Source organism: Equus caballus, chromosome 10 (assembly GCF_041296265.1).
Source record: "Equus caballus isolate H_3958 breed thoroughbred chromosome 10, TB-T2T, whole genome shotgun sequence".
Taxonomy (NCBI): Eukaryota; Metazoa; Chordata; class Mammalia; order Perissodactyla; family Equidae; genus Equus; species Equus caballus.
This window is the reverse complement of record NC_091693.1, coordinates 63,044,895-63,072,571: the sequence shown is the minus strand read 5'-3', so window position 1 is coordinate 63,072,571 and position 27,677 is coordinate 63,044,895. Positions and strand designations below refer to the sequence as shown.

General features: G+C 42.8%; 1 protein-coding gene across 3 annotated transcripts in view; it reads left to right on the top strand.

Moving 5' to 3' along the window:
- Nucleotides 1-27,677, top strand: part of PREP (prolyl endopeptidase) — a 122,923-nt gene that overhangs the window by 71,300 nt on the left and 23,946 nt on the right. For all 3 annotated transcript variants that reach the window (XM_023650865.2, XM_070223621.1, XM_070223622.1), the window contains exon 10: nt 6,623-6,726. In XM_023650865.2, coding sequence (XP_023506633.1) covers nt 6,623-6,726 — 104 coding nt within the window. The remainder of the gene's footprint in view (nt 1-6,622; nt 6,727-27,677) is intronic.

Below are 27,677 nucleotides of genomic sequence, written 5' to 3'. Positions count from 1 at the left end.
GGACACACGCAGTGCAGATAACTAAAAGCATAAAATAAAAATCTGTAGTCACATCTGACATTAAAAAACTTATTTCTAGAATAAACTGAGAATAAATTCTGCTTTTGTTAAACTGAATTAAAATATAATTCTAAAAGTATACTCTTACATCATTTAGAAAAAAAGCTTGTTACTTGGGTCTAGTAGAGAAGAAAAAAATGCTTGTAAATTGTGATTTTACATTTCACAGTATGGGTTAATTTTCCCCAAAGCAAACATAGCTCTCTTTTTAACATTTTTTAACTTGGTCACACTCATTTTGCTTTGTTTTATTTTTTTCCTGCTTCTCCACTTGGCTGCACTGTTTTTGTTATAACCGAAGCCATAACGCACACTCTGAGTTGTCCCAGGAGTCTGGCTCCATTGGCAGTTTGCAGTTGACTGGGCAGACCCTATCCTAAAGGCAATCTGGCTGAAACAATTTCTGTGCTTTCCTTGTTTGTTTTTTTGGATTTTTGGTTTTTTTGTTTTGAGGAAGATTAGCCCCGAGCTAACATCCGCCCACCAATCCTCTTCTGTTTGCTGAGGAAGACTGGCCCTGAGCTAACATCCTTGCCCATTTTCCTCTACTTTATACATGGGACGCTTACCACAGCATGGCTTGCCAAGCAGTGCCATGTCCGCACCCGGGATCCAAACTGGTGAACCCTGGGCTGCCAAAGCAGAATGTGCAAACTTAACCACTGCACCACCAGGCTGGCCCCCTCCTTGTTTGTTTTTTAAGCTCCTTCACCGCCCTTTTTGTCCTGCCCAGTTTTGTTACAGTAGTTAGTCCTCGGCAAATAAAGCAGACATAGGGGAGAGCCAGGCAGGGGTTAAAGTGGCTCCATCCTTCTGGGGTTTAGCCAGCTGACAGTGATGTCTCAGCCACTTTTTTTTTGTGCCTCGGAGTCACAGAGTAGGCAATCTATAAGGAATCTTATCGTCATGACAGGTGCTGTCAGAGTTATTAAAACCAAAAGAGTGATGTTCTGTAGGCAGGTCTGATGGTATACCTGGGACACCCAGCTGGCTTTCCTTGTCCATATGCCATTCAGAGTCTATAGGGGGGCTCGGAGAAGTGCCCATGAGGATGTGGAAACCATGCCCAGGGCCAGGAGTCTGGGTGTCAAGAAGCCTCCATCAGAGTGTCCTGCCTCTCACCCCTCCTCCTCCAGAGCCTAGGGTACAGTGGCAGCCAGTGGACATGACCCAAGAAAAATCTGTTTTCTCCAGATAGCCATTCCCAACCCACTGCTGCAGAGTCCACAGTTTATTTCCTCAACTTAGACTGGTTCCAGAAATTTTACTTTGGAAAATCTCATAGCATAAACCGTTTAAATGGATAAAGGGCAATAAGGACAACAGAGTAAGGGTGAATCACTTGCTCTTAATAAAAGCCAGAGTCCCCACAGGCCTGTAAACCACCTTCAGTGACCCCAAGTGGCCATTTATTTCAGGAACAAGCTCGTCATTACCTGGGGAAGAAAGGGCTCGTTGTCCTAGTATAAAATGATGGGTTCTGTGCCAAGCAGTGAAATATTATCTGTGGCCGTGAAGTTTGAAAAGGGAAGTGTGTTCTTAGCTCTGTAGTGCCAGGCAGCTTCTGAACAAGCTTTAATTTGTTACTGTAACGCTTTGTTCTTCTCCTTTGTCTTTTCTTAGTCATTTTGCCTTGAGCTTTTTCTTTTCTTTCCTTAATACAATTTGATATCTAAAACCAGAGAACGGGGCTTCCAGACTCAGGCCTTCTGGTCCAAATGCAAAAGTGGCCATCAGGTAATTAAACTAGATCTCTCGGAAGCAAGAATTGTCAGTGTGTGTACCTACACAGCCGTACACCTACATGTCAGCATACTGGCTATTGTGCGCTGGTCTCTGAAGGTTCACTGTCCACTACTGCAGTAATCAATAGGAACTAAATTTTAAGTAAAGCCCCAGGGCCGAAAATAACTGCAGCTCCAGCTGCTATGGACGCGTGGTGCATCTGGCAGATGCACACCAGCTGACTTTGTTTCCCATGGAGGTACATAGTGAAGACGTGTCTGGGCCCAAGCCATTTTGGAGTTTTGTACCTTGAGTCACACTTGGGAGAAAGTGGGGGGGCCGGGGCAATTTGGAGGACAATGCACTTATTCCCTGTGACTCAGACCACTTAGTGGTTGAGCTGATTAATTCTGTACTCCTGCAACTTTGAAGGGTTGTCTGAGGTTAGCTCCAAACAGACTTGCACATTGTAGTAATCCAGTACAGCAGTCCCAGGTGCGTGGACCTGGGAAACAGAGATGAGAAATCAAAGAACCTTTCCCAGACTGTTGGGGAAAAACAAAAAAAACTTTTTTTTTTTTGAGGAAGATCAGCCTTGAGCTAACATCTGCTGCCAATCCTCCTCTTTCTGCTGAGGAAGACTGGCCCTGAGCTAACATCCGTGCCCATCTTCCTCTACTTTATATGTGGGACACCTACCACAGCATGGCTTGCCAAGTGGTACCGTGTCTGCACCTGGGATCCGAACCGGCGAACCCTGGGCTGCCAAAGCAGAACGTGCACAGTTAACTGCTGTGCCACCGGGCCGGCCCCCCAAAAATATTTTTAAGACTTAATTTTTTCTGGAACAGTTTCAGGTTTACAGCAAAATTGAGGGGAAAGAACAGACATGTCTCATATACCCCTGTCTGCACACATGCATAGCCTCCCCCATTATCAACATCCCCTACCGGAGTGGTATATTTGTTACAATCGATGAACCTACATGGACACATCATCATCGCTCAAAGTCCATACTTTGCTCTAGGGTTCACTCTTGGTGTAGTACATTCCGTGGGTTTGGAGACATGTATAATGACATGTGTGCATCATTGTGGCATCCTACAGAATATTTTCACTGTCCTAAAAAGCCTCTATGCCCTGCCTTTTCTTCCCTCCCCCTCCCCCCATCCCCTGGCAACCACTGATCTATTTACTGTCAGCATAGTTTGCCTTTTCCAGAATGTCATATAATTGGAATTATATAGTATGCAGTCTTCTCAGATTGGCTTCTTTCACTTAGGAATATGCATTTAAGGTTCCTTTATGTCTTTTCATGGCTTTATAGCTTGTTTCTTTTTAGTGCGGAATAATATTTCATTGTCTGGATGTAGCACAGTGTATCCATTCACCTACTAAAGGACATCTTGGTTGCTTCCTAGTTTTGGCAATTAGGAATAAAGCTGCTGTAAACATCCGTGTGCAGGTGTTTGTGTGGACATAAGTAAGTTTTCAACTCTTTTGGGTAAATAGTGCAAAAATTTCTGAGAGACTTATTTTAGTTTTTGTTTATACTTTTTTCTTTTAATAACCTTAAAAGCCAACCTATAATCAAATAGAACAGTATCCACATGGATCATCTTTACAAAGTTCTTTTGACTTCTCTTTACATATCGTGTTTTTCAGATCCCTCTGATTCTTTTTTTCAGCTTCCCCAAGCATTGCCCCTTCCTCTTAACTCCCACTTCTTTTACTTTCGTAGGTTCGTTTCAGATTATAGCAGGGACATCTGAGGCGATCGTCCCCGCTTCCTTCCTATTGCTACAGTAGGCTTATTGAAGCACTGTTTTGCTCAGGAGACCTGCCTCCTCCAATCTAGACACCTCCTCTGGCGTAAGGGACTTCCATAATCCAATTCTCTCTTTCTTCCTTAAACTTTGAAATTTATTTCCTAAGGACTACCTAACCAGTCCTCTCTGGTTCTTGATTCTAGAATGTTTTCTCCAAACCCCATCTTCCTTGTACTTACCGAGCCTATTCAGACAGGGCACAAATCATCATTAAATTATAGGGATTCCTGTTACATTGTGAATGTGCAGTGGGCTAACCTGGGCTAACACAGGTGGATCTGTAAATAGAAAGTATTTATCAAATAGATTAAGCCCTGGTACCTTCAGTTTTCACCCAGCCTCCTCCGAGGTGCCTCTTCTGCACAAGACAGAAGAACAGAGGTCAGACAGTTGGCCCTTTCTCTGAACAGTAGCCAGCCCCTGTTGTATACTTTTTTCATTCTGCTGTTAGAGTATTTGATGTCTCAATTTTTCTAGATAAACAAGATTTAGAGTGTGTTTCCTACTCCTTGTCTTCAGTAGGGAACTTGCCTTCTAGTACTTTAGTGACTTGTCTAAGGTCACTGGCCCGGTAACTCAGAGCTGGGAATCCTGGCTCCCGGGTCCCTTGTCATTCACTGTACTGTAAGTACCAGAGACGCCAGGTGAGGCAGGTGCTCAAATGGCACATGGTTGGTCTGCTATCTCTTTTTGTTGTTGTTTGGAGTTTTTTTCATGGATTCAGATGCTTTTTGTCTTTCGGAGAAAGGGAGTAGGCACCAGTCAAGAAGCTCTTCAAAAAATTAACATTCAAGTGAAGAAAGCCTTTGCCTTCAAGATTACATTCATCTAGGCAAGTACGGTATTCAGTGTCTCTGGTGAATTAGAACATGTGCCCAGAGTATAGTGTGAAAGTACTTTAATAAATAAAAATATATTTCAACAAATATCCAGGTAGAACTTAAACTAAGAAAGCCAATACTTCAGTCACATTATACATCTCCCACTGTCAATGTTAATTGTACTCCCTATTTATGGTACCTTAAAATAATTTGTCTGTAAGCATGAGAATTGAGATAACATTCATAGGGATTAGCAGGCATGCTGTTAGTGAACCTAAATATCTTTTTTGCCAGAGGGGGGCAGAGTATTGTTTCTCAACTGTTAGTGGGGTATATACATAGAGGAGTTGAGAAGAAAGCAAGCCACCATTTTAATACCTGATCAGTCAATTTGAAAGTGCCCTGTGGGAGTACCATTTGGTTTCTGGTTTTTCAGCAAGTACTGGGATCACTACATTGATTTTTTCATCTACTTGACAGTGTATGTTTGAAGTATTATATGGGAGGGCTGTTCCACAGCGGCCGCTCTGGATGACTAATTCTGCTTCATGAACCACACCAGTGTCGTTGTTTTCAAACAGTAATGACTCGTCTTACTGTTTCTTTGATTTAGTTCTTAAATGTTAGAGTGTAGTAGCATTAACTTCAGGAAATGGAATTTTAATTAGTGATTAAATAAGCTGGAATTCTTGGTGTATATTCAATGATTTGTGTTCTGCACCATTACTGGGATATGCAAAATTTAAAAGGCGATTCTAAAATGGCTACCCAATCATCTCTAGTCCCTGATTGCTTTCCACAATGTGTCCACAGATGAGTAGGGATCAGGTAGCAGGAGCCCCAGAGTTCCCATGAAGAGACCCCTGACTGGCTGTTGACTTTGGACAGACCATTTGAGTTTTCCGTCTTAATCACCTGGGGTAAAATGCCCCACATGAAGTATCCCTTCTTTGACCTGCACTCCTGAGGGTGCTGGAGTGGGGAACACCTGTTAGGTTTCTGCAGTTAGATGTTTACCTCGTCTCATACTCACAGAATACATTAGAATCTTCTAAAATGTATACTCAGATTACAGCTATAAAAAGGAAGGCCTCACAAAGGCTTAATATCCATAATATATAAAGAACTCACACAATTCAACAACAAAAAATCAAACAACCCGATCAAAAAATGGGCAGGAGACATGAACTGACATTTCTTCAAAGAAGATATATGGATGGCCAATAGGCACATGAAAAGATGTTCCTCATCGCTGATCATCAGGGAAATGCAAATCAAAACTACACTAAGATATCACCTTACACCCATTAGAATGACAAAAATAACTAAAACTAATAGTAACAAATGTTGGAGAGGTTGTGGAGAAAAAGGAACCCGCATACACTGCTGGTGCGAATGCGTACTGGTGCAGCCACTATGGAAAACAGTATGGAGATTCTTCAAAAAATTAAAAATAGAACTACCATACGACCCAGCTATCCCACTACTGGGTATCTATCCAAAGAACTTGAAATTAGCAATTCCAAAAGTCCCATGCACCCCAATGTTCACTGCAGCATTATTTACAATAGCCAAGATGTGGAAGCAACCTAAGTGCCCATCAACAGATGATTGGATAAAGAAGATGTGGTATATATATATACAATGGAATACTACTCAGCTGTAAAAAAGAACAAAATCGTCCCATTTGCAACAACATAGATGGACCTTGAGGGAATCATGTTAAGTGAAATAAGCCAGATAGAGAAGAACAATCTCTGTATGACTCCACTCATATGAGGAATTTAAAAATGTAGACAAAGAGAAGAGATTAGTGGCTACCAGGGGAAAGGTGGGGTGGGGGGTGGGCACAAAGGGTGAAGGGGTGCACCTACAACACGACTGACAAACAACAATGTACAACTGAAATTTCACAAGATTGTAACCTATCATTAACTCAACAAAAAATTTTTTAAAAAAAGTAGGAGGGCCTCGTCTGATGGTGAGGATGAAGAGCGAATGCTCACACAGCGCTCCATGCGCCAAACTGCTGTGAGCATTCTTCGTCCTGTGACCCTGACGCGGCAGTGCTGATGACCTTGTTCCTGACCAATGCTGCTCTCCTGCTCTTCATGGCGTCCGATTGTGCTTTGTGATCTTGTGTCTAGCGAGTCTGTGGACTCAACTAAGACTTCTGCTCCCTTCTAGGTATCATTTATCACTGTGATCTTACCAAAGAGGAGCTGGAGCCAAGAGTCTTCCGGGAGGTGACTGTGAAGGGAATTGATGCTTCCGATTATCAGACAATCCAGGTATGGAGGAGCATTTGATCTCGATAACGTGAGAGTTACAAAATCTGACCTTCCATCCAGGCCATTCACACCTCATCTTGTCAGAAGCCATGTAGGTAATCCACAGTCATACAGACGACAGATATTTTGGGAGCTTCTGCTGTTTCTGGGCACTGAGCCTGCCGGGTCTGCTCCCATACCTGCCACTCTTGACAGGAAGCCAGAGTCCTTTGTCTGGGGGATCTTACTGCAGTAGCTATCAAAGCCACACAGTTTGTCTGCTTGCTTGGAAGTGGGTTGTGTTCTAGTTCAGGTCTTGTGGTGTCATAAGTAACAACATAGATTTGCTCTATATAAAGGATTTACTCAGGTGCTATGAGTCAGTCGTTTCGGCCTCAAGTTCATATATATTTCTTCCTGGCACAAAGTGGGCACACCATGAAGTACTAGAATGAATGAATTAACTAATTAATTGTCAAGGCACCACAAGCTCACCATCCTTTCAGGTTAAGAATCGCCATTTTTGTTTCTTCAGCTCCCCAAAGGTACTGAGTCTCCCAGAAGCTGGATCACTTATTGATTAAGGATTCAGAACGTCTCTGTTCCTTTGCGAGGAGAGGTCACCTCTTGGGTACCAGGTGTTTATCAGGGCTCTCCCACTTGGAGGGCTGGACCACACAGACCACAGATTAGGAATCAGACCGTTGGTTGTGAAGGAAAGTTAAAACAAACAGCACAGGATGCTCCCAAGAATGTTTCTGTGAAACTAGGGCATTATTTTAGCCTTGTGAATTACCCTTCACCTGTCTAGAACTAGTCTAAATGATAGGCTAGATCTACATTGTAAATAAATAGAGCTTTGTACAAAAACCAATGGTGACTGGGTCTGGCTCAGGGCTGCAGTTTTCCAATCCCGCTCTGTGTCAGGCGTCAGCAGACTGGCCTCTGGTTTTATTGGAGAATAGCCACACCCATTTGTTCACATTGTGTCTCTGGCTGCTAATTAAATTAGCACTTTAACAGGGTGAGTGTAAGAGAGACTGTATGGCCCACAAAGTCTAAAGTACTTAGTATTTGACACTCTAAGAAAAAGTTGGCTCATCCCTAGTCTGTATAAATAGTATTTATAAAAGCAGAATGTTCCAGTAGCCGCAAAGGGCCTTTGTCATGAAGCTCTGTCAGACAGGCCTGAAATCTCCACAATCTTGTTAGGTAACATTGCGCGAGTCATTTAACCTTTCTGCCACATTTTTTTCAGCTGTAGAGTAGAGATAGTATCTACTTTGCAGGATTCCTGTAGGATTATGTGAGATGATGTATATTAAGTGTCTGGCACATATAATGATTTTTTTCAATCGATATTAGAAATAAATGTAACAGACTTTTATAGTCTTCTGTATTCTGGCCTGCTTCTTGCTTCATTTTCAAGATGAGCCATCACCTGGAGAGAGATTTTGTGGAGGCTTATAGCCCCTATCTGGTGCTTACAGTGATCATTAATTCACCCTAGTCCTATATTAGACTTTTAAAATCACTTTTAGGCTGTCATTCTTTGCTGTTTTCCTTTTCTTCATGTGGAGAAAATGTGTCCTTATCATCTGTAACATTTGGTCTTCTCAGGGCCTAATTCTACTCCTTGCCTGGCATCCCCAGGGCCAGAGTGTGTGTGTGCATGGACATGTGTGTGCAACACTGCCTCTCCCACTCCCATCAGTAAGGCCAAGGAGGCCGGGGCAGCACCCAGTGACCGTCCCCTCTTCTGCTCTCAAGGATGCAGCCTCAGCTGCCCTCGAATTGAGTTGCCCACTCAAGACCCCCTGTCTTCTCGTCGTCTCTACTACAGGGTCCTCTCAGCTCTATATAAAAACACCTTACTCTCCTCCCTTTTCCACCCCCACAAACAGTTAGTGCCCAAGTGTACAATGACCTTTGGAGTTTGGGGGAGGGAGGGGCACCTGTAACAATGATGGCTATAACTCTTACGTCTCAGTGACAATGATTGGAGTTGTGTCTCCTGTTGAGTAGCCATTTTTGTCTATTCTGATAATAGTAATATTCTTTACAGGTGACACACAAAGAAACTACTTACCACCTACTATACATTTTTTTTTCATTTATAAATGAAAAGATAAAACTTTACACCTGAGCAAGTGCTTGTGTGGAGTAGGAATCTCTCAGCCATGTACATAGCAGCCTGAATCTTCCAGATTAAACTGGGGAGGAAACGGGCTTGGGTGCTGCCAGTCACCTGTGTCATTGCAAAACTGAACTGCTGTGCCTGGCTGTCCACTGCGCAAAGAAAACTTCCCTGATGTTAAGCTACTCAAATACTTATAACCTTTTATTTGGACTGCTTCAAGAAGAAAAAAAAAAAGAGTCATGGTAAATTTTTAAAGAGATAGTAACTAGAGAGAATGCATTGCTTTACAGATTTTAATGCACTGCTCATCATTTCCATGCTTTAGAAAATGGAGATTTGCCTGTGGGCAGAGTATAGCCTCTATGTATAATGCCAATAGAAGATTTATATCGGTTCATTATACACATCATACATATTGCACTGAGTTGTTAAAATAGAATTCTTTCATTGTGTACAGGCGCTTTTGCAGTGCACTGTGATGTCACAGCACCTAGGCTTGTACCACTTACAATCCTTTTGGCAGTGGTGTAGATTCAAGTGTGTGCAGCAGAGCTGTGACATGGCCTGTGAGCGTGACAGATGTTCTCACATGTTGATTAGGCTCTCAGCGGGCTTGCTAACCATGACCTACCCTTGTAAAAGCAGGCCCTAGAGAGGGATTTGTGCATGGATGGAAAACATCCTGATGGTGTGTAATAGAAACCACAGCATTTTGAAAAAATATTCTATTTTTGTTTTCAGTTACTTTAGGATAATGCCACTTTTGATTCCACTTGACTCTGGTGTTTATATTTATTCCATATGTGATTTGGAAAGAAGATCCCCTGGGCTATTTGTCACTCCTCCTTGCATTCTGTGAGGCACGTTAACATTTTGAAGCAAATGCTGCAGTGCAGATTACCCTGCTTGGTTAGTGAACGCAGTTAATGGTGGTCATGACCATGCACATCTACTTGGTGGTGTAGCTGGTGAGAGAGACAAAGCCAAGGAGAGAGAAGGGTCGAAGAAACACGGGGCCAAAGAAACCACAGAAGGCTGCTATGTGATGTACATTCTCTCAGGACCCAGAGCATCTCGAATGGGCGAGGTGAAGGATATGGTGTCATATTTTCCTGATAGACACAGAACAAAGCTGCTGTCTCTATAGCCTTTATCCATTCCTGATTACCACTCTGGGTAGAAAAATTGATCTGTATCAGAAATATAATTTTGAAAGTCAAATCCTGAAAAACTGTTCGTTTCTCTTCTAATCTGGGGTACATAGAAGAATTTAGTTTTAGGTAGGTTTATCAAATCTGCAGTTGACTAATCTTTTCTTTTTCCTGCTTTTTACTGTGAGTAGCACGACCACATAATATCGATTAGAACCTCTGTGCCCAAGTCTTTTAAAAAGAAGTTGAAATACTGAGCATTAGAATTACATTTGTAAAACAGGTTTGGTGATAAGTGATTTCCCTGAAAAATCTGTCTGCATTTATAACCAATAATATGTTTCATTTTAAACAAAGTGAAGTAAAAGGGAAATGGTAGTTGGTCTGTCAACAAAAAATTATGATGCAACATGCAACGCCAGGTCCTATTTGAATCCAGAGAAGTTCCAGACACAAGCACTGTCCCTGGGAAATTACAGTCAGACTGAAAAGTTGAGACATACAGATCTGGAAGATCAGCCACCCCAAAGATGTTCTCACAGTGGTCCAGGGAAAGGTGCAGGCTGCGGTCAGCACTGTGGTGTTAGAGGTTCTCCTGGCCAGGGTCAAGGAGGCCGTCTTCACAGCAGAGGTGGGAATTGGGCATGGTTTTGAGGGACAGGTAGTTCCGTGATTCCTAGTTCCCCACTAGTGGTGGTCCCCAGTACCACCACGCTTCATTCAGAGGCTGCCTCTGCCTTTTCACAGCAGTGTAATTTCATAATCTCACAGTAAATTCAAAAAGAAAAGAATCACACCCTGCACATCCTGGGCAATAGGGTTGCCTCCGGCAGTTGTCTTTTGAGGATGGAATAGTGTTTGCCCTGTGGTTGAACGTGGCATGATAAAGGAAAGTAGTGTAGCAAAAATGTACTTTTTGGTTTCTCAGTATCTCATTTTTGTTCAGCCAGCTAAGAGACTGGCTTTTCTCCTCCCAAAATGAAAGACAAAATTTAGAAACGTGAAAAAGAACAGTGAACTGAGTGTACTGTGAATAAACTCCATTAACAACAGTTTCCACATTTTATCAGAGGCAATGAATTGGAAGGAAGATCTAATTTTATGGGGCAGAAGCAAACTTAAATCAATATACAATCATGCATAACTTAACAATGGGGGTACGTTCTGTGAAATGCGTTGTTAGGTGATTTTGTTGTTGTGCGAGCATCATATAGAGTATACCTACATAAACCTAAATGGTATAGCTTACTGCATACCTAGGCTCTGTGGTACTAATCTTATGGGTCCACCATTGTATATGCAGTTAGTCGTTGACCAAAATGTCATTATGTGGCACATGACTGTAGTACGAAAATAATAAGAATTATAAGTATTAACATAGATTTTATTATCTTGATTCCTGTTTTGTTATACTCAATAGAAATCTTACTTTCCTGAGGTTTACCTACAGTGATGCATATGAGACATCAAGAGCATCCCAAAGGGTGCCGTGTAGCTGAACAGAAATGTTAAAATTAAATGATTCTTTGGGTTCACCAAGATGCCTTGGAGTAGAAGGAGTGGGAATTTTTTTCTTAATTTAGTCTACATTTTTCTAACCTTGGTGATAACCAATTTGTGGTTGCTAGCATACAGGCTCTTCCATTCAGAGCACATGTTCTCAGAGCATTAATTAGTGTTTTAATACTCATTAACTTTTGTGCTGAGCACATGGCACATACAGTTTTTGAATATTGACTCATCCACGTCCTTGGTGAATTGACTGTTGAACTAGTGAGGATGTTTTTCTTTAGCACTGTGTTCTTACCATTAGGTGTAGGTCAGAACATGCTAGTGAAGAGTGAATGGGGAAATATTTTCAGAAAGAACTTTGTGAGGGGTTACTGTGCTTGTATATGATTAGGAGACTTCTTTAAATTGAATCAGTTGTTCTCGACAATTTATTGCCTAAGCGTTCATGTTATATTTGGTATTATGCTTCACGGTGACATATTCTTGCATACACAGATTCCTGCCCTTTCGAGTTCTCTTTGTCATGCAGGTATTCTAGATTGAGGGCATCATCTTCATATTCAGAGAGCACATATTTATGTCTCTTTCTCCTTTACATATCAGCTGTGTTCAAATAATTTGATTGTAAAAGATGATAAGAAAGAGACTTTGTTTTCTTGCTATTTTATCATAGAGAAATAACTTATGGGGCCCAAGTCTGTCGTTGCTGCAGTCTCCATTCCACTGTAAATAAATCCTCTTCCATGTTTTAAAAAAGGACATTACTTTGCAGCAGCCTGAGAATATGTAACCCACTTTCAGTACAAATCACAAGGTAGTCTTGAGAACTGAGCAGCCAGTCCCAATAGTGATAGACCTGGGGAGATCCCTTGAGCCTTCTGTGGGCTTCCCTGTGGCAAGGGATGGAAAGCTCAAGGCTGACTCAGGCCTGTGCTGAGTTTTCTCTGAACTTTGCTCTGAGGAAATGGGTCCTGTTTAAATTATAAATGAGGTCTGCAGTGAGATGGGGACCGGGAAAGCAGCTGAACCTGTGCCTGGTGACTTACAGCATCAGGGTGGAGGCCAGGAAAAGAACCCCATTGGTTGGCTCTCCTGGGGGATGCAGTGGTGACTCGGCATCATGGGAATTTGCTCATCTTGTTTTGCTGCCATGTTAATGAGTCAAACAGGTGTTGATTTAATTTGAAGGTTAGATTCACTTTTAGAAGGCCGTCCAGGTTGATTGTTCTTTAATAATATTGTTGTATTAGAGGTCATAACTGTCAAAGATCAGGCTGTGCATAAACTCGGTACTATAGGTGACAACTATACTCATTGAAGTATATACAAAGTTTTCAATATTTAGATATCTACAGATAATACTGGAATTTATAGGTTTAAATTTTGTTTACATTTTTCTAGGAGTCATCACTTTTGAGATCCATAAAAGTTGCAGGTTGCTGATCTTTGCTGATATTGAGCTGCGTAGATTTCAGGTCACTCACGGTTAACAGCTAGCTCCAACTCCTTGCTAGAAAACCATCTTGGGAAAAATGTTTTGTTATCCTATAAAAACAAAGTAGAAAGTCACTCCCTTCTGATTAGAACTGAATCAATAGCGTAGTACCATCTATGAATAGTATGTGTGCTAATCATACATATCTTTGCCATTTTCATAATTATTTCTGTTTTAAAAATGAATCTGAATCTCAAGGCGTGTTATTCAGGTTAGATTCAGCTGTGAGCAACAGGAAAAAAATAAAAATAACCATGGCTTGAAGAAGAGAGATATTTATTTCCCTCTCACATAAAAGAAGTGCAAGCAGAATCAGTCCAGGGCCGACGTGGTGTCCAAGGTGTAAGGAATCCAAGCTCCTCTCTTGCTGCTTCATCACACATGGCGGCCGTTCCCTGGGTCACTTCATGGTCCTTGAAGGCTGCTGGGGTTCCAGCCATGTTATACCCACTTTCCAACCAGCAGGAAGGCAGAGGGAAGAGGGAAGGAGGGGAGGTACATGCCAGCTGTCTTATAAGGGTGTTCACTAGAAGGTAACATACATCATGTCTGCTTTCATCTTATTGGTGAAAATGTACTCATGTGGTCACACCTTGTGCCAGGAGGTTTAGAGATGTAGTTTTATTCCCAGAAAAAATGTGCCTTATTATCAAGGAAATGGGGGGAATGGATATTAGGGGACAACTAGCAATCTGCCATGCAAGGCAAAAAAATAGGCCTTCAGCAAAAACTTTTTGGTGTGGACCCTGAGACCAGGAACCTAAACACCACCTGGTAGCCAGGTACCTAAATCTCAGGATCAGGGTTGGAAAAACGAAGACTCCAAAAAAGTTGAATTTTCAAATATTATAATTATAGACAGCAGAAATGACACACTACAAAGAGAGAAGCACCTTTTAAAGAGGCTTTTCTCCCACGAAGAAAGACATTTAATGTTGCTTCTAGAACATGAGTATATGTTGTTCCTGAACCCTTGTCTTGACTTTAGCAGAAGTGTGATGTAAGAGTGTGTGGACTGTTGGAGCATTAAAATCAGGATGAACTCTGAGGGGTTCTCTCTGGCGTGAGGGGGACGTGGGTTAGCTAGTGTCCCGATGGCTCTCCAGCTGTTTGATTCTGTGCTAGAGTCTTCTTGCCTGGGATAACCAGCTCCCAGCCACCCTCCTGCACTGTCCTTGCAAAGGATGTGTACACAGGCCATCCTTGAGGGGCCCGCCCACTGGAATGGAAGCATGGCACGAATCAGCCTTTGGGGAGGTAGTTAGGTTCCTACTTCCATGGCTGCGTCTTGTGCTTGCTCCTAGGTGGTATGTTTTCCCACTAATACGGTTTTGGGCTCTGGACAAAGCTGTTTGCTCCACTGCATGTACATTAGAGCTCCTCTAGTTGAGCATTCTCACTTTACAGACGAGGACCCTAAAACTCAGTCGATGTCAGTGTTCCAACAAAGGTCACACTGTTGATAATTGACAGAGCCGAGACTAGAACACAGAACTCCAGAGTGATGCTAATCATGCTCATTTTGTTATGAGGATAAGTTATTTGTGCTCTCAATAACTTAGCTGGGGTTTTTTTTCACCTTTAGAATAAACAAATTAGACCTAAAGGAATCTAAATCCCTAAGTTCCCTTACTTCTAAAAGTATGTTTCTACATCATTGTAAGTATCCGCTGAGTACTTTGTAGACTCTTATGGAAAATGTTAAACAATAAAAATACTCTCTGTGTGAAAGGGGAGATGATAAGGGCCCATAAGTTCATTTTTTAATGACATAAATATCATTATGATTATTTAAATATTCTTTTCCAGTCTCTTGTGGCATTTTAATGGAGAGTCTCATTGCCTTATCCATTTATTTACATCATATATATATGTATATACATATATAGTATACACACACATGCACACATACATAGACACGTTTATATCTTAATCTGAGGGGCTTTATTTAAGTCTTAAATGTTGGTCACCATGTAGCAGTTGAAACTCCATTTAAAGTATCTTCAGAAGTGAAATAAAACTTTAGTTATATTTTTACTTTTGTCATCTTATCTCTTCTTGGATCCCTCCAAGATATTTCTCAGGGGTTGGCATTAACGCCAATCCTCGCACCGGGTTGCTTCTAATTCAAATTCAGAAGAATATTCACAGATTTACTTTGGAAGCTCTAGCCCAAGACTTTGGCTTCTTGTGCAGCGAACCTGGAAAACAACTCCTGTGTCCAAAGCAGGTGACCTTCTTTACTGCTGTTGTTTAGAAGGGGACATCCATGGCAGTGTCTCTCCATGTATTTCTGCCTTCTTAATAGGTGAGTTAGACAAGTATTAACAGGATTAGGGGGCCATCTAGAAACGGGAATCTGATCATTGTTTCGATTTTCTCTGCACTGAAAAGGCTCAGCAGGAGAGATTTGGGGGTTATCTTTCTCCCGCTTTTCTGTGGTGGTATCACTCCTAAACCCCAGGGCTGCATCTTAAGTAGGTTGCCAGCTAGACAAGTGTTCTTTGCCTTCCTGCTCTACTATAGCTTTTAGGGCAAAAGGAGAAAAGAGACCACAGGAGCTTAGTGTGGGCTCTGCACCTGCTGCGGTTCCTTCCCTCGCTTCTGCCTTTGCCTAGAGTTATGCTGGTGGTAAATAGATGATGGCGTGAGTAAAAATAGACCAAGCACTGTGGATGTTCCATTATCTCCCGGGAGGAAAAGCCATTACCGGCCTGACTATCATTGTCTGTGAAGAAGGGAGGGAAAAATGTTCCATTTCCATAAGCATAATCTTTTGATTTGGATCAAGTGTACCCTGATCTGGGTTTAGAGAAGTAGACTTGATCATTCTCTGTTCACTCCTAGTGCTGACTACATGGAAGAGGTAGATTAGAAATATTGAAACAGTGATAAACATGATGGTAAAGTACCATGACATGGAAGGCATTGTGAGGGTACTAACTGGGGACACACGTAGGTGAGGAGGTCGTTGTCTGTGTCAAGTGTGGGTTCCTCTACCCAATTCTTTTTTTTTTTTATTTTTTAAAGATTTTATTTTTTTCCTTTTTATCCCCAAAGCCCACAGGTACATAGTTGTATATTCTTCGTTGTGGGTCCTTCTAGTTGTGGTATGTGGGACGCTGCCTCAGCGTGGTTTGATGAGCAGTGCCATGTCCGCGCCCAGGATTCGAACCAACGAAACACTGGGCCACCTGCAGCAGAGCGCGTGAGCTTAACCACTTGGCCATGGGGCCAGCCCCTCCTCTACCCAATTCTTGATGCCTTCCTTCATGCAGCCCCGCAGGGTGCCAACTCACTGTCCTGAGTTCCCACTCCAAATACTCCACACCATCCAGGCTCATTTCCTATCCAAGCCCTTGACCACCCTACTCAGACTCACCTCCACCTTGCTGTCCTTCTTTTATGCTCCATCTTGGCACTGTTCATTTTATTTATTCTATTTTCTGAAATTCTACACACTTTTTTAGTATTCAACCAAGTCCCAACTCCTCTGTAGAAGCTTCTCTTCTTGTTCTACCCTTGGGAACTCAATCTAAAGCAAAAGACAAGGAAAGGAGATGTTCAGCTATTACTCGAAAATACAGCGTGTGTGTGTGCACACAGTAAGTCAGACTCTGTGCCAGTGTTCTCTATGCATTATCTCATTTCTTCAGAGGAAAACTACCCTTTGAGATGAGTAATCTCATTATCTCAATTTTCTAGAGGAGGACTCTAGAAAAGTTAGATGGTTGCCCTAAGTCACGCAGTGGCATAACTGGCGCTTAAGCCCACCTCTCCAATTCTGCAGTGCTCCTAAGCATGGTACCACCTGCCCTGAGAAGCTGTGCTGGCTTCTCTGGTAAGGCTGTCACAGTTCAACAGTTGTGCACCCTGGGGTGGGTAGTTTTGGGTCTTCATGTAGAAATTGATAGAAAACATTGTGGCTTTATTAAGGCCCTAGAGAAAGCATCATCATTTACCTTGGTTAATGTCTTAAAAGAAAGAATGTAAATTATCCACTCAGGCTGTATGGATCAATGCAGCTCATATTAATTCTTGTGCATTTAACATCATCTGCCAATCACTTCTGCTTAGTTAAGTAATAGATGAAAACCTTGTGTCCTCCCTGTTGGTTTGTATACGTGTATATATATATATATATATATATGAGGAAATACAAATATTAGTATGTATACAAACATATTTTTAAGCAGAGAATATGCTGTTTGATCCCAGTTAAGGTAGTGGGTAATTCTGAAATTGAATCCTAAACAGAAAACCCTTTACGGTGCAAGTAAAAATCATGTATGTGCTGCCGACATGTGGACCCTGAATTTTTCTATGTTTTGCATAGAATATATCTGGTTCAACTCCAAAGTTTAATGTGCATATAGCCAATTTAAATAGCTGGAAAAGATTAAGGAAAAGTATAAATAAACTGTGGCTCTGTTGGAAGTGCCAACTTTGAACCACTGCTCAGAATCTTCAGAGATAGGAAGGATAAAGGAGCATTGTGGGGCGTCGCCGGAGTTCCCTCTGCTCACCTGTCTAGACTTTCACACCTAATTCAAGTCCGTGTATGGCTACCAGCAGGTCTCCTCCTCCTCCTCACCTTCCATCAGAAATTCTTGGTCAGCACTGACCAGTGGAGGTGGGATGAGGAAGAACCACTTTCATTCATCTAATCTGTGTATTTATTAAGAATTTACTCTGTGCCAAGTATTGTGCTAAACACTGGGCATGTGCTGTGACCTAGAGAGATGGGGTCTTTGCCTTTATGGGAATATTGGCAAGAACAATGAACAGAAAATAAATGTGAACATTACAAGTTGGAACAAGGGCTGTGAGTGAAATAAACAAGGACTGTTGGGAGAATAACAGAGGAGCCCAGTGTGCATGGAGTGGTCAACGAAAGTTCCCTGGAGTTTTCATTTAAGTGGAAACTTAAAGGCTAAGAGGGAATAACCGGGTGAAAATGAGGGAAGAGCAGCCCAGAATGTTAGGACAAAGGTCCTGAGAACAAATTGCTTGGCTTTAGTGAGGACCTGAGAGAAGACGGGCATGGTGAGTGAGGGGGAAATGGGCAGTGGGCATGGGGGAAGGCAGGGCCTCACGGCTATGTTAGGAGTTTGTTAGGGGTCCCTAGGATAGTGGAAGTCCCTGCAGGGTTTTATACTGGAAAGTGACATGTTCTGATTTAAGAAGATCATTTTCCATTGTGTGGAGAATAGATTGAAGGGGCAGATGTGAATGCAGAGAGAGCTGACAGACATCTGGAGCAGCAGACTAGGTAAGAGAGAGGCGGCCTGGACTAAAGTCGAGACTGTGGGTGTGGGAAGGAGGGGTTTAGAGTACATCTGGGAAGTAGAGTCCACAGGACACACTGAGGGATGGCATGTGGGGGGACAGGGAAAGGGAGACATCAAGGACAGCTCTGAGATTTCAGATCTGCGCAGCTGCTACCATGTATCAAGTTGTTGGCAGTAGGTTGGGGTGGACAGGTTTGGGAGGAAAAATGTTCTGGATACGTCAAGTTTGTAGCGTCTATTAAATTGTGATCCAGCTGGTGATGTCTGATGTGGAGTTGGATATTTGAGTCTAATCGTTAAAGGAGAGATCTGAATTGGAGTTGTAGGTGTGGACATCTTCAGCATAACTGTGTTATTTAAATCCAGGGGAAAGGAGAGAATCACATGGAGGAACGTATAAAGAGTGGAGAAGGCTCAGGACTGAGGGCCGAGGAGCCCCACATCTAGAAGTTAGTTGGAGAAGGAAGAGCCAGCAAAGGAGCCTGAAGAGAAGCAGCCAAAGGGGTGCAAGGAAAACTAGCAAACCCCAGAGTAGATGAGCAAGTCAAGAGAGGGTTTTAAAAGGAGGGAGTGGCAGATGACAACCAGTGTGTTTGGTGGGTCAAATAAGGCAGGAAGAGAGTTCTTGGGTTTGACAATGTGGACTCATTGGTGATCTTGACAAGAACACTTGCAGTGAGCAGTGGAGGCAGACTGGTGGCTGAACAGGGCCTATTGAGAAAGACGAGAGGATGCACATGGCGTTCATATATTGGTTTCTTATGGGTGGGTGTTACTGAGGGATGGGGGGATTCGCTTTGCCTCCATACGTTATTGTATTGCATTATTTTCCTAGTTACAGCAATCTTATATTAATGCTATAATCTGGAAAGCTTATATTTTAAAAGTTTAAGAAATTTATAAGAAAAAAAATAATCCCTGATAGGTTAACTGAGCATCTCTGACTTTTAACAGCTGTGGGTTTATACCTTTCCACTCTCTTCCTCCTTCTCCAGATTGCTTTTTAAATTTGTTATTTTATTCTTGTAGAACAACTTGTACAGCTGTGCTAAGAAAGCAAATCAATCAAAAAAATCAAATTTTAATTTCATAAAACATTTCACAAATGGAGCCTTCCATAGCTTTATGACAGTAAGTTCAGGATGGGGGAGCAGGTGTGAGCGGAGAGGGAAATGGAGAACCATGTGTGTCGACAGGCTTTTGGGAAGTTTAATCACATAGGGTGAGAAGGGTGTATGAGGTCATTGGCATGTTTCCTTAAGTTGGGAGAAACCAGATTGTTTTTGGTGTGTTGATGGGTTGGTTCCAGTAGGAAGGGAACCACCACAGGAGCCGAGTTCCTTGAGAAGGTGAGGGGATCCCAAGCCCTGTAGAGGGATTGGCCCTCACAGAAGGAGGGACATTTCCTCCATTCTGCCAGGAGGGAAGAAACCCAGCCTGTCTGCCCAGTGCCTAGGAGCCTCAGAGTTGCAAGTTCTTCTCTTTCCTTCTGTGAGACCTCATAGGCCCTGAATTCTCTATCTTCTTACCTAATTTTTTTCCAAACAATTTCTGAGTTTCAAATAAAATCAAAAAACCTTGAAATATATACATTTTTTGCTGTGTATTCAGTTTAGGAGAGGGAAGACTCAAATACTGAGTGTTAGAACTTTCTGCTTCTTACGAATGGTTCTTTCCTGTTGCTCTTTTTTGTATCAGTCAAGATAGGCTAGGCCATTGCAGTTAACAAGCACCTCCAAAATCTCAGGGGCTTGCAGTCAGAAAAGTTTCTATCTCGTTCCCACATGCTGTCCCTTGGGCATCAGCCTGTGCTTCCTCCAGGCCCTGCCTGAGGAGCTGCCCCATCCCCCAACCCCTGCCACCAAGCCTTGCCCGTCTCCATGGCACAGAGAGAAAGTGTATCACATCCCTCAGTGGCCCTGCAGTCCTTTTGTCTAGGAGTATCACCTCCCACCCCCAGCCACATATCATTGGCCAATACCATGTCATGAGGAGAAACTAGCTTCAGAGTGGACAGATGACGATGGCCATCCTCCATGTGCTGGAAGGAGAGAGAACGGCACACGCGGGACTCGCCTGCTGACACCACACGTCCCTCCCCAGAGAAGGCAGACTAGGCCTTGGTGCAGTTTGGGGGTTGCCTCTGCACCCAGCCCCATCCTTTGACCACAGCACCTGCAATTCTGTCAATAGAAATCCATTCCATTATTTTTAAGCTTTCATTTTTCCAAGTATGTTCTTTAAAAATAGAAGCAGCTCTAGAAAACCTAGTGAATGGTCACTATTTTTTCTCCAAGGACCTTATTATTTTCTCTGGTGGACTCAAAATGATAGGAGTTTTTGTCCTGAACATACTGTTTTTTAACTAATGTTTATTCTTCTACTTTACTTAATAAACAATGTGTACAGCTGCCAGTCAAGCTTCTGTGTAGCCTGAGTGGCTGATAACTGCAGGCTGATCTGTGCAGCCTCATCTTACACATCTGTTCCCACTGGGCTTTCCCAAATTCTGCCCATAGCTCTCGGACCTCCATTACTCTTCGCTGGACCCATTTGGATCCAGGAGCTTGGCTCGGGCTCCTCTAGTTCTCAGGTGCCTAGGGTCTGTGAGAGGAGGACAGGATGATGCTGAGGGCAGGGAAGCAGCACGGGGGCTTGCTGGCCACTAGTGACCCCCTTGGCTGCATCACAGTGTGGCCAGGCACTGGCCCTGTCTTCATTCTCCTTAATTTTTCCATCCACTCGCTCCAGCCCCTCCTTGTCTGGACCTTTTTGTCATACCCCTTCAGGCCACCTCCATCCCTCTCCCACCCCTCTGAGTAGAGCCCTTCATGGAGAGATGGGATCCCCTCTATGGCTACTCTCTCCTCCATAGCCACAGGTCTTGCCCCGAGCTACAGGGCCAATAGTAGTAGGGTTAGTTTGTGGTAGAGATGAAACTGGCGCTGTCTACTAGATTGCCTCTAATGTGGTACTCTTTCATCAGTGGAAAAATAGAAGTGTAATCTAGCCAGACTCTTCCCTTGGGGTGACATCAGTGAATTACAATCTCCTATAAACATAGTAGCCCCACAGTATTGGAGCTTGTGGTGGTATGAGTTTGTGTGAATGATCTGTGTTATTCTTGATACATTAGCGGCCATACTTCCTGGCTGGGGTCAGTATCAGCAGGCAGGGCAGCCAGTTCTGAGATCAGTGGTCAAAAGGAAGTGACTATTTGCTATTGTTTCGTAGGATAATGTGGCTACTTAATAAATAGCATATCCTTCATGATTATCTTTGTCTACTAGTTTGACCAGCCTTGAATAATGCCCACAGTCTGGCCTTTGCCCTCTGCCCGTCATCCACTCAGCTGCAGTCATACTGGGCTCCTCGCTTTGCTTGTATGCACACGTGCTCCCCAAGCACAACACTCCCTCCCCCACCCCTTTCTTTCCCTGCCTGGAATTTCCCCCCTAGTCCTGGCCCACTCCTTCACTTCTTTCACAGCCCTGATCAGAGATCCGTCCCTCACATCAGCTCTACTGTTTCCCCATTGCACGTATCACCAGCTGACAAGCTGACATTATCTTTTCATTTGTTTATGTGTTCGACTGTCTTCCCTTTAGAAAGTGGTTTTGCCCACTACTGTGTCCCCAGAGCCCAGAGCACAGAGTAGATACATGTAAATACTTGACGAATGAATGAGAGGCCGGGATAGATGGTGCCCTCTGAAATTATTTAGTAATCATTGCCAGAAACCCATAAAAATGGAACATTTGCTTCTTGTAATATTTCTTTTTTGGACCATCTCCCTCTTCTCTCCTATGGTAATTGGTTCTCTCTGTTCAAAACCAACAAATATTGTCAGAAGAAGAATGTTTACTGCCATCTGTACTTCTTTGGAATTGTATGATCTAGTCTTTAAGAGTGTTTTGGGTCATAGTCTATGACCAAAGCAGGAAATACTACCACCTCTCCCTTTTACAGCATCCAAGTAAGTTTTTCTTTATATTTTCTTAACACACATTTGTTGCACTGTTATTGCCTACTTACAAATGTGTGGGAAACTTAGACAAGTTGAGCAAGACAAAAGCAATTCTACCAGCATGCAAATTCAATTGACTGATTCCTTGTTATGTTTTATGAGAGTTTATGATCATTACTTTGGATTTCTTTGTATTCCTTTGCTCACACTTTTGAAGCTAAGTTTTCTCCCTTCTAAGTGGCTTTTGTCTTCTCTAACATGGTTTCTAAAGTAGCCTCTTATGTCATGCATTCAATTTCCTTTTCCTTCTTCACTTCTCAATGTCTTTATTGATTTGTATGTATGGTTCTTGTCTTCTTCATTGTTTATATTTCTTGTAATGTCTTTCCATGCTATGTTAGTCTAAGTGAGGTCCCAAAAGTCCCTGTGCCTCAGAGAGAGAAGCCAAAGGATGCTTAAGATAGTGATAGTTACACTGACTAATACGAATTTAAATAAAATGGAATTTTCAAGAGAGAAATGAATGACTAGGTGAAAAGATTGCTTAAGTAAATAAAAATAATTATTTCACAGACATTTACTAAGCTACTACCTGTATCTGACAGTGCTGGGAATATAAAGAAGGATAGAGTTTACTAGGGGAAATGGGGATGCAATCAAATATTTTTAGCAATTTGATGGTAGGAGAGATAGGAAAGTTGATCACTGGTCCTAAGACAGCCCAGAGGAGGAGGAGCATCTAAGACTGCTCCTGGGAGAAGGCTTCCTGGAAAGGCTTTGGGCAGACAGGAAAGGCAGTGGAGGGAGGAGAGCTTGTACAAAAGCAGAGGTATCTTCAGCACCACACTGGAGCCCAGTAGCAGGAGATGAGCAGGAGATTTTGTCCCCTGTACAGTGGGAGCCCTTGAAAGGGCCTGTGCTGGATGCGCATGTGGCATCTACCAGGTGCTCAAAGAATTAGGGTCAGGAGTCAGGGAGAGTCATGAGGGCTGGCAGTGGTGGTAGTGGATGACCCCATGGGCACAGCCTGAACACCACAACCATGTGTATAGAGGGGGAAGAGGACCAAATTCTCAAGGGAGCACTCATGTTTAAAGGATGGGGGCAGGGGAAGAGGAGCCAGGAAAGCTTGCATCATGGGAGCTGGGGGAGAAGTTTCAAGGAGATTGGCATGGTATTGCAGAGAAGTCACAGGGTATATGGGTTGGGCAGTGCTGGGATTGGCTGTGAGCATTTGATGGTGAGAGCAGCCACTGAAAGTCAGGAACCAATGGACTGAAGAGGCTGTGAGTGGAGCCATGAGCCCAGTTGCTTCTAACGGAGGGGTCTCCTTACAGGCCTGGGCTTTGTGTGTTAATTACTAGATAGTAGAGATTGTAGGGGAGGAAGACATTTCCTCTACCCACTCTAAGTCCTTCTGGCCAGACTATGAATTAAATTGAAATGAGACAGAATAACAGGAGAAAATTAAACAAAGCTTTATAACATGTATACATGGAGAAACTCAGGAAAACTGAGCAACTCACCAAAATGGTGGAAGCTCTCACCTTAAATACCATCCTCAGCTAAAGACAGAGGATGGTGGGGGTGGAGGGAGTCAGTTATGGGAGGTTACCAGAAAAGTATAGTAAACAAGAGTAAGGTTATTGTGCAGATTTAAGTCCTTGCCTTCCGCATTGATAAGAGTTTCTAGAGATAAGGTCATCCCCCCTTCTTCCTGGTACAGAGAGGGAGACACCTTTACAGATGGAGATTTCCTTTACAAATGTAAATGTCTCTTGCAAGGGGAACTTCCACTTTTCAAAGTTTCTCTCATGTCTGCAGTTTTTTTTTTTTTAAAGATTTTATTTTTTTCCTTTTTCTCCCCAAAGCCCCCCGGTACGTAGTTGTATACTCTTCGTTGTGGGTCCTTCCACCTGTGGCATGTGGGACACTGCCCCAGCGTGGCTCGATGAGCAGTGCCATGTCCGCGCCCAGGACTCGAACCAACGAAACACTGGGCCGCCTGCAGCGGAGCGCGCGAACTCAACCACTTGGCCACGGGGCCAGCCCCCATGTCTGCAGTTTTTAAGAGTAACCAGCCCAAAATAATCCTCATGCTAAAGAGACTTCTCTTGGGGTGGCCAATTCCAATCCCCCACAGGATATTACACAAAATTCACTAAATAAAAGTTTTTTTATGCAGTGTGCTAGCTTTGTAGCCAGCTTTTCTGCACACACCCCTGATGCTTCATAGTCATCAGATGGTCCCCATCCACCATCCTGAAAGCCGTCTATCATTCGTACAGCACGATGTTCTTTTCTAGATCTTCCATGAACGTGAGTTGATTATTCATCTTAAGCTTTCATTTTGCATGAACTTTGATTTTTTATTACCTTAATGCCCCTTGATTATTGGTGGTAATAAAAAGGGGTGTGTGTGTGTGTGTATAATTAAAAGTATATTATTTCCACATTTTAAAACATTTTGAAATGAATAGGCAAGATCTTTCTATCATGATGGTGCTGGGATAAACACAGTGGTGGGAGGCATTTCATAGCCATCAAAAAAGAAAAAACTATATAGGCTTCGCTGATAAGATTTTTATGCTGCTGCACAAATATAAAACACTTCACACAGTCAAGTTTAGAATATAAATCAGAGAAGAATCTGTGCTTGTACCTTCACAGCAGGATTTCTGAACTTTGTGATTTGCCTGCCTTTCTTCCCCTTCCTCTTTTCTGCCCCCTGGTGAGTTGCCTCCCCCGGAACTATTGGTGATGCTCCTCCCAGCCTCTGCTCTGTCTCTTCTAATTGACCACCTCTTTGCAGCCTGGTGTCACCAGCGTGAGTTCATTTCTGGCCCTGTGTTTCCCGGTGGGGGTAGTGAAATGCACTGTGGGTGCTCATGAGCTTCTTAATGATGTTCTTTAAGCGACTGGAAATCATCTGTGATGGGTTTCTTTCTTGCCTCTTACTCACCTGAGGAGTTTACTTTGGTGATTTGCATTTGTGTTGTCTGAGAGACTCTAGGTAGAAGTGGATCAGAGGTAATTGGAGCACCGGCTGTGTCCAACAGAAATTCACATAAATGTCTCGCTCGGTGCCAGAGAATTTTCCTTCCATATTCACCTTTTCAGTATTCCAGGCATTCATTTTTCTGCAGTAAAATTATTTTGTGTGCATTTGCTCCTCGCAGTGTTTCCCAGTACCTCAGTTTCCCCTCGGATGTACAAATGGAAAGTGGTAATTGGACGGTTGTGCCAGCTTCCTGGTTCTCAGGCTTCGGTCAATAGTGTCCTCAGTTCAGGGCCACTCTCGGCTCTATGCAGTTCTGTTTCATCCCCACCCCCCACAGCCGCGAACCGCTTGATTGCACAAACACTGCTCTCCTTTCTCCTCACTAACATCTGTCTCTCTTTAATAGTTCACCCTTTTAAGGAGTGCATAACTACTAGCGACATAGTTTTAAAGCTGCACACTCCTCTTCTGTTATTGAACATTCTGGCTCAGTTTGTCTTTTCAACATTTTGAGTATTAATTTTACTTTTCTAATGCAATAAAATAAGTGGTCTGCCGCAGTTTCGAGTAAATGAGGATTTGAAATGGATTTCAAGTATTCCTGTCGGGTTTTTATGATGCAGGTGCAATCTCAGGCAGTAAATTACCATAACTAAACAGTTGAGGAGCCATAAAGCTCATCTGCCATGGCGTGGCTAAATTAATAGATTAACAGCTGCACGTTAGGAAAATGTCAGATGTTAAATATTTTTCGTTGGTAATAAGTTGGAAATTTGCGACCTTATACATGCTTATTCAGTCTCGTAAGTGCCTCACCCAGAATTAATTTGTATTTTATTATTTTTCAGCTTCAAGCATTTTGATGCTAGACTCTCGACTGCTCTATTTTTACGGATATTTTTAATGAACTGCCATTCAGAATACTTTTTCTTATGTGGTTTGATTGAAGGATAGGGCCCAGTTTGAGGATTCATTTATGGATTTATCCAGCAGTTGTTTTCTAAGTGCCCATTGTCTTTGGGGCACCATGCTAGGTACAGAGGTGAACAGATGCACAGCCACAGAAGGGAGACACAGGAGGGCACAATAGCTGTGCCACAGAGGGTGCAGGGGGGGCCAAGGGATTACAGTGGCTTAGAGCATGGAGTCTAGAGTCAGTCAGCCCAGGTTCAAATCCTGAGTCCATTACTTATGAGATGTATAACTTGGACTAGTTGCTTCTCTGGGTCAGAGTGACCCCCCCCCCCAAAAAATGGAAGTATTCATGGTATAGACCTTATGTGAATTAAAATGAGGGAATATTTATAAAGCTCTTAGAAGAGTGCTTGGTACATGGTAAGAACTATGTAAGTGTTTTAAACAAATCAAGTAAAATAAATAACATATATGTTGACCAAAGGAAGAACTAAGGAAAACTCTATTGTGAAAAATATACAAACTGTCAGGCATTTTAATATTTGTTTTTAAATCTATGGAAACTTTAGTTGACAGCCAGCTTATTAGGAATTTACTGTCACTAGGTTCTGGCTCCAGAGACTTGGCTAACTTTTGTTCCCTGTGTTTTCAGTTATTTTGATGTTTTCAGGTAAGGAAGAACTTTCTAACAATTAGAAAGGCTCCAAAATGAAATGAGCTATTATTGGTGCTGTTGAAAATTTCTTTCTCATTACTGGATATAGCCAAGCAAAGGTTAAACCTGCCAGAGATGTAGCTTCAGGGATGCCTGCAGTGGGTAGGAGTGGAGGGAGGGGTCAACCCAGTGAATTCCTAAAGCCAATGAAATTTTTCTTATTTCAGTCCTGCTTTAGTCTGTAAAGGCATGCCACATTGGCAGTGGGGGTCTGGAGATGTGAAATGGCAGTTTCGTTGGAGAGGACGTTGAAGTTGGGAAGGATTCACAAAGGTTGAAGGCAGGGAGTGGAGAGTTTTAATCACTGGTCTAAAACGTGGACTTCGTTTTGCAGAGAATGAGGTGCCACATGTTTTCAATAGGGGCGTGACCTCAAGTAAAAGGAAGATTTTTTTTTATCGCAGGGAGATGAATCTGGTAACAAGTGCCTGGGGATTGGGAGCAGGAGTCCTGTTAGAAGACAAGACCATCCTGCAGTCAGGCAGGGATAAGATGGTGTGTGAGAGGCATTCAAGATGACTTTGAGCCTCAGGAACCGAGGCAAGCTGATATAGGTACTTGGAGGATCAGAAAGAGAATGTTTGATGTGCAATTCTTACTCATTTATTCATTCAACAAATGTTTACTGAATGCAAACAGTGCAGAGCTCATAACCTGCTGATGATGGATTCGTCCTACTGTTTTCATTAAGAGCAAAACAAACACACATGCATTCCACGTGCAGCCTAAATCCCATTGTGGGGAGCCTTTATTATGGGGCATTTTATGCGTTCTGCAAGAACACC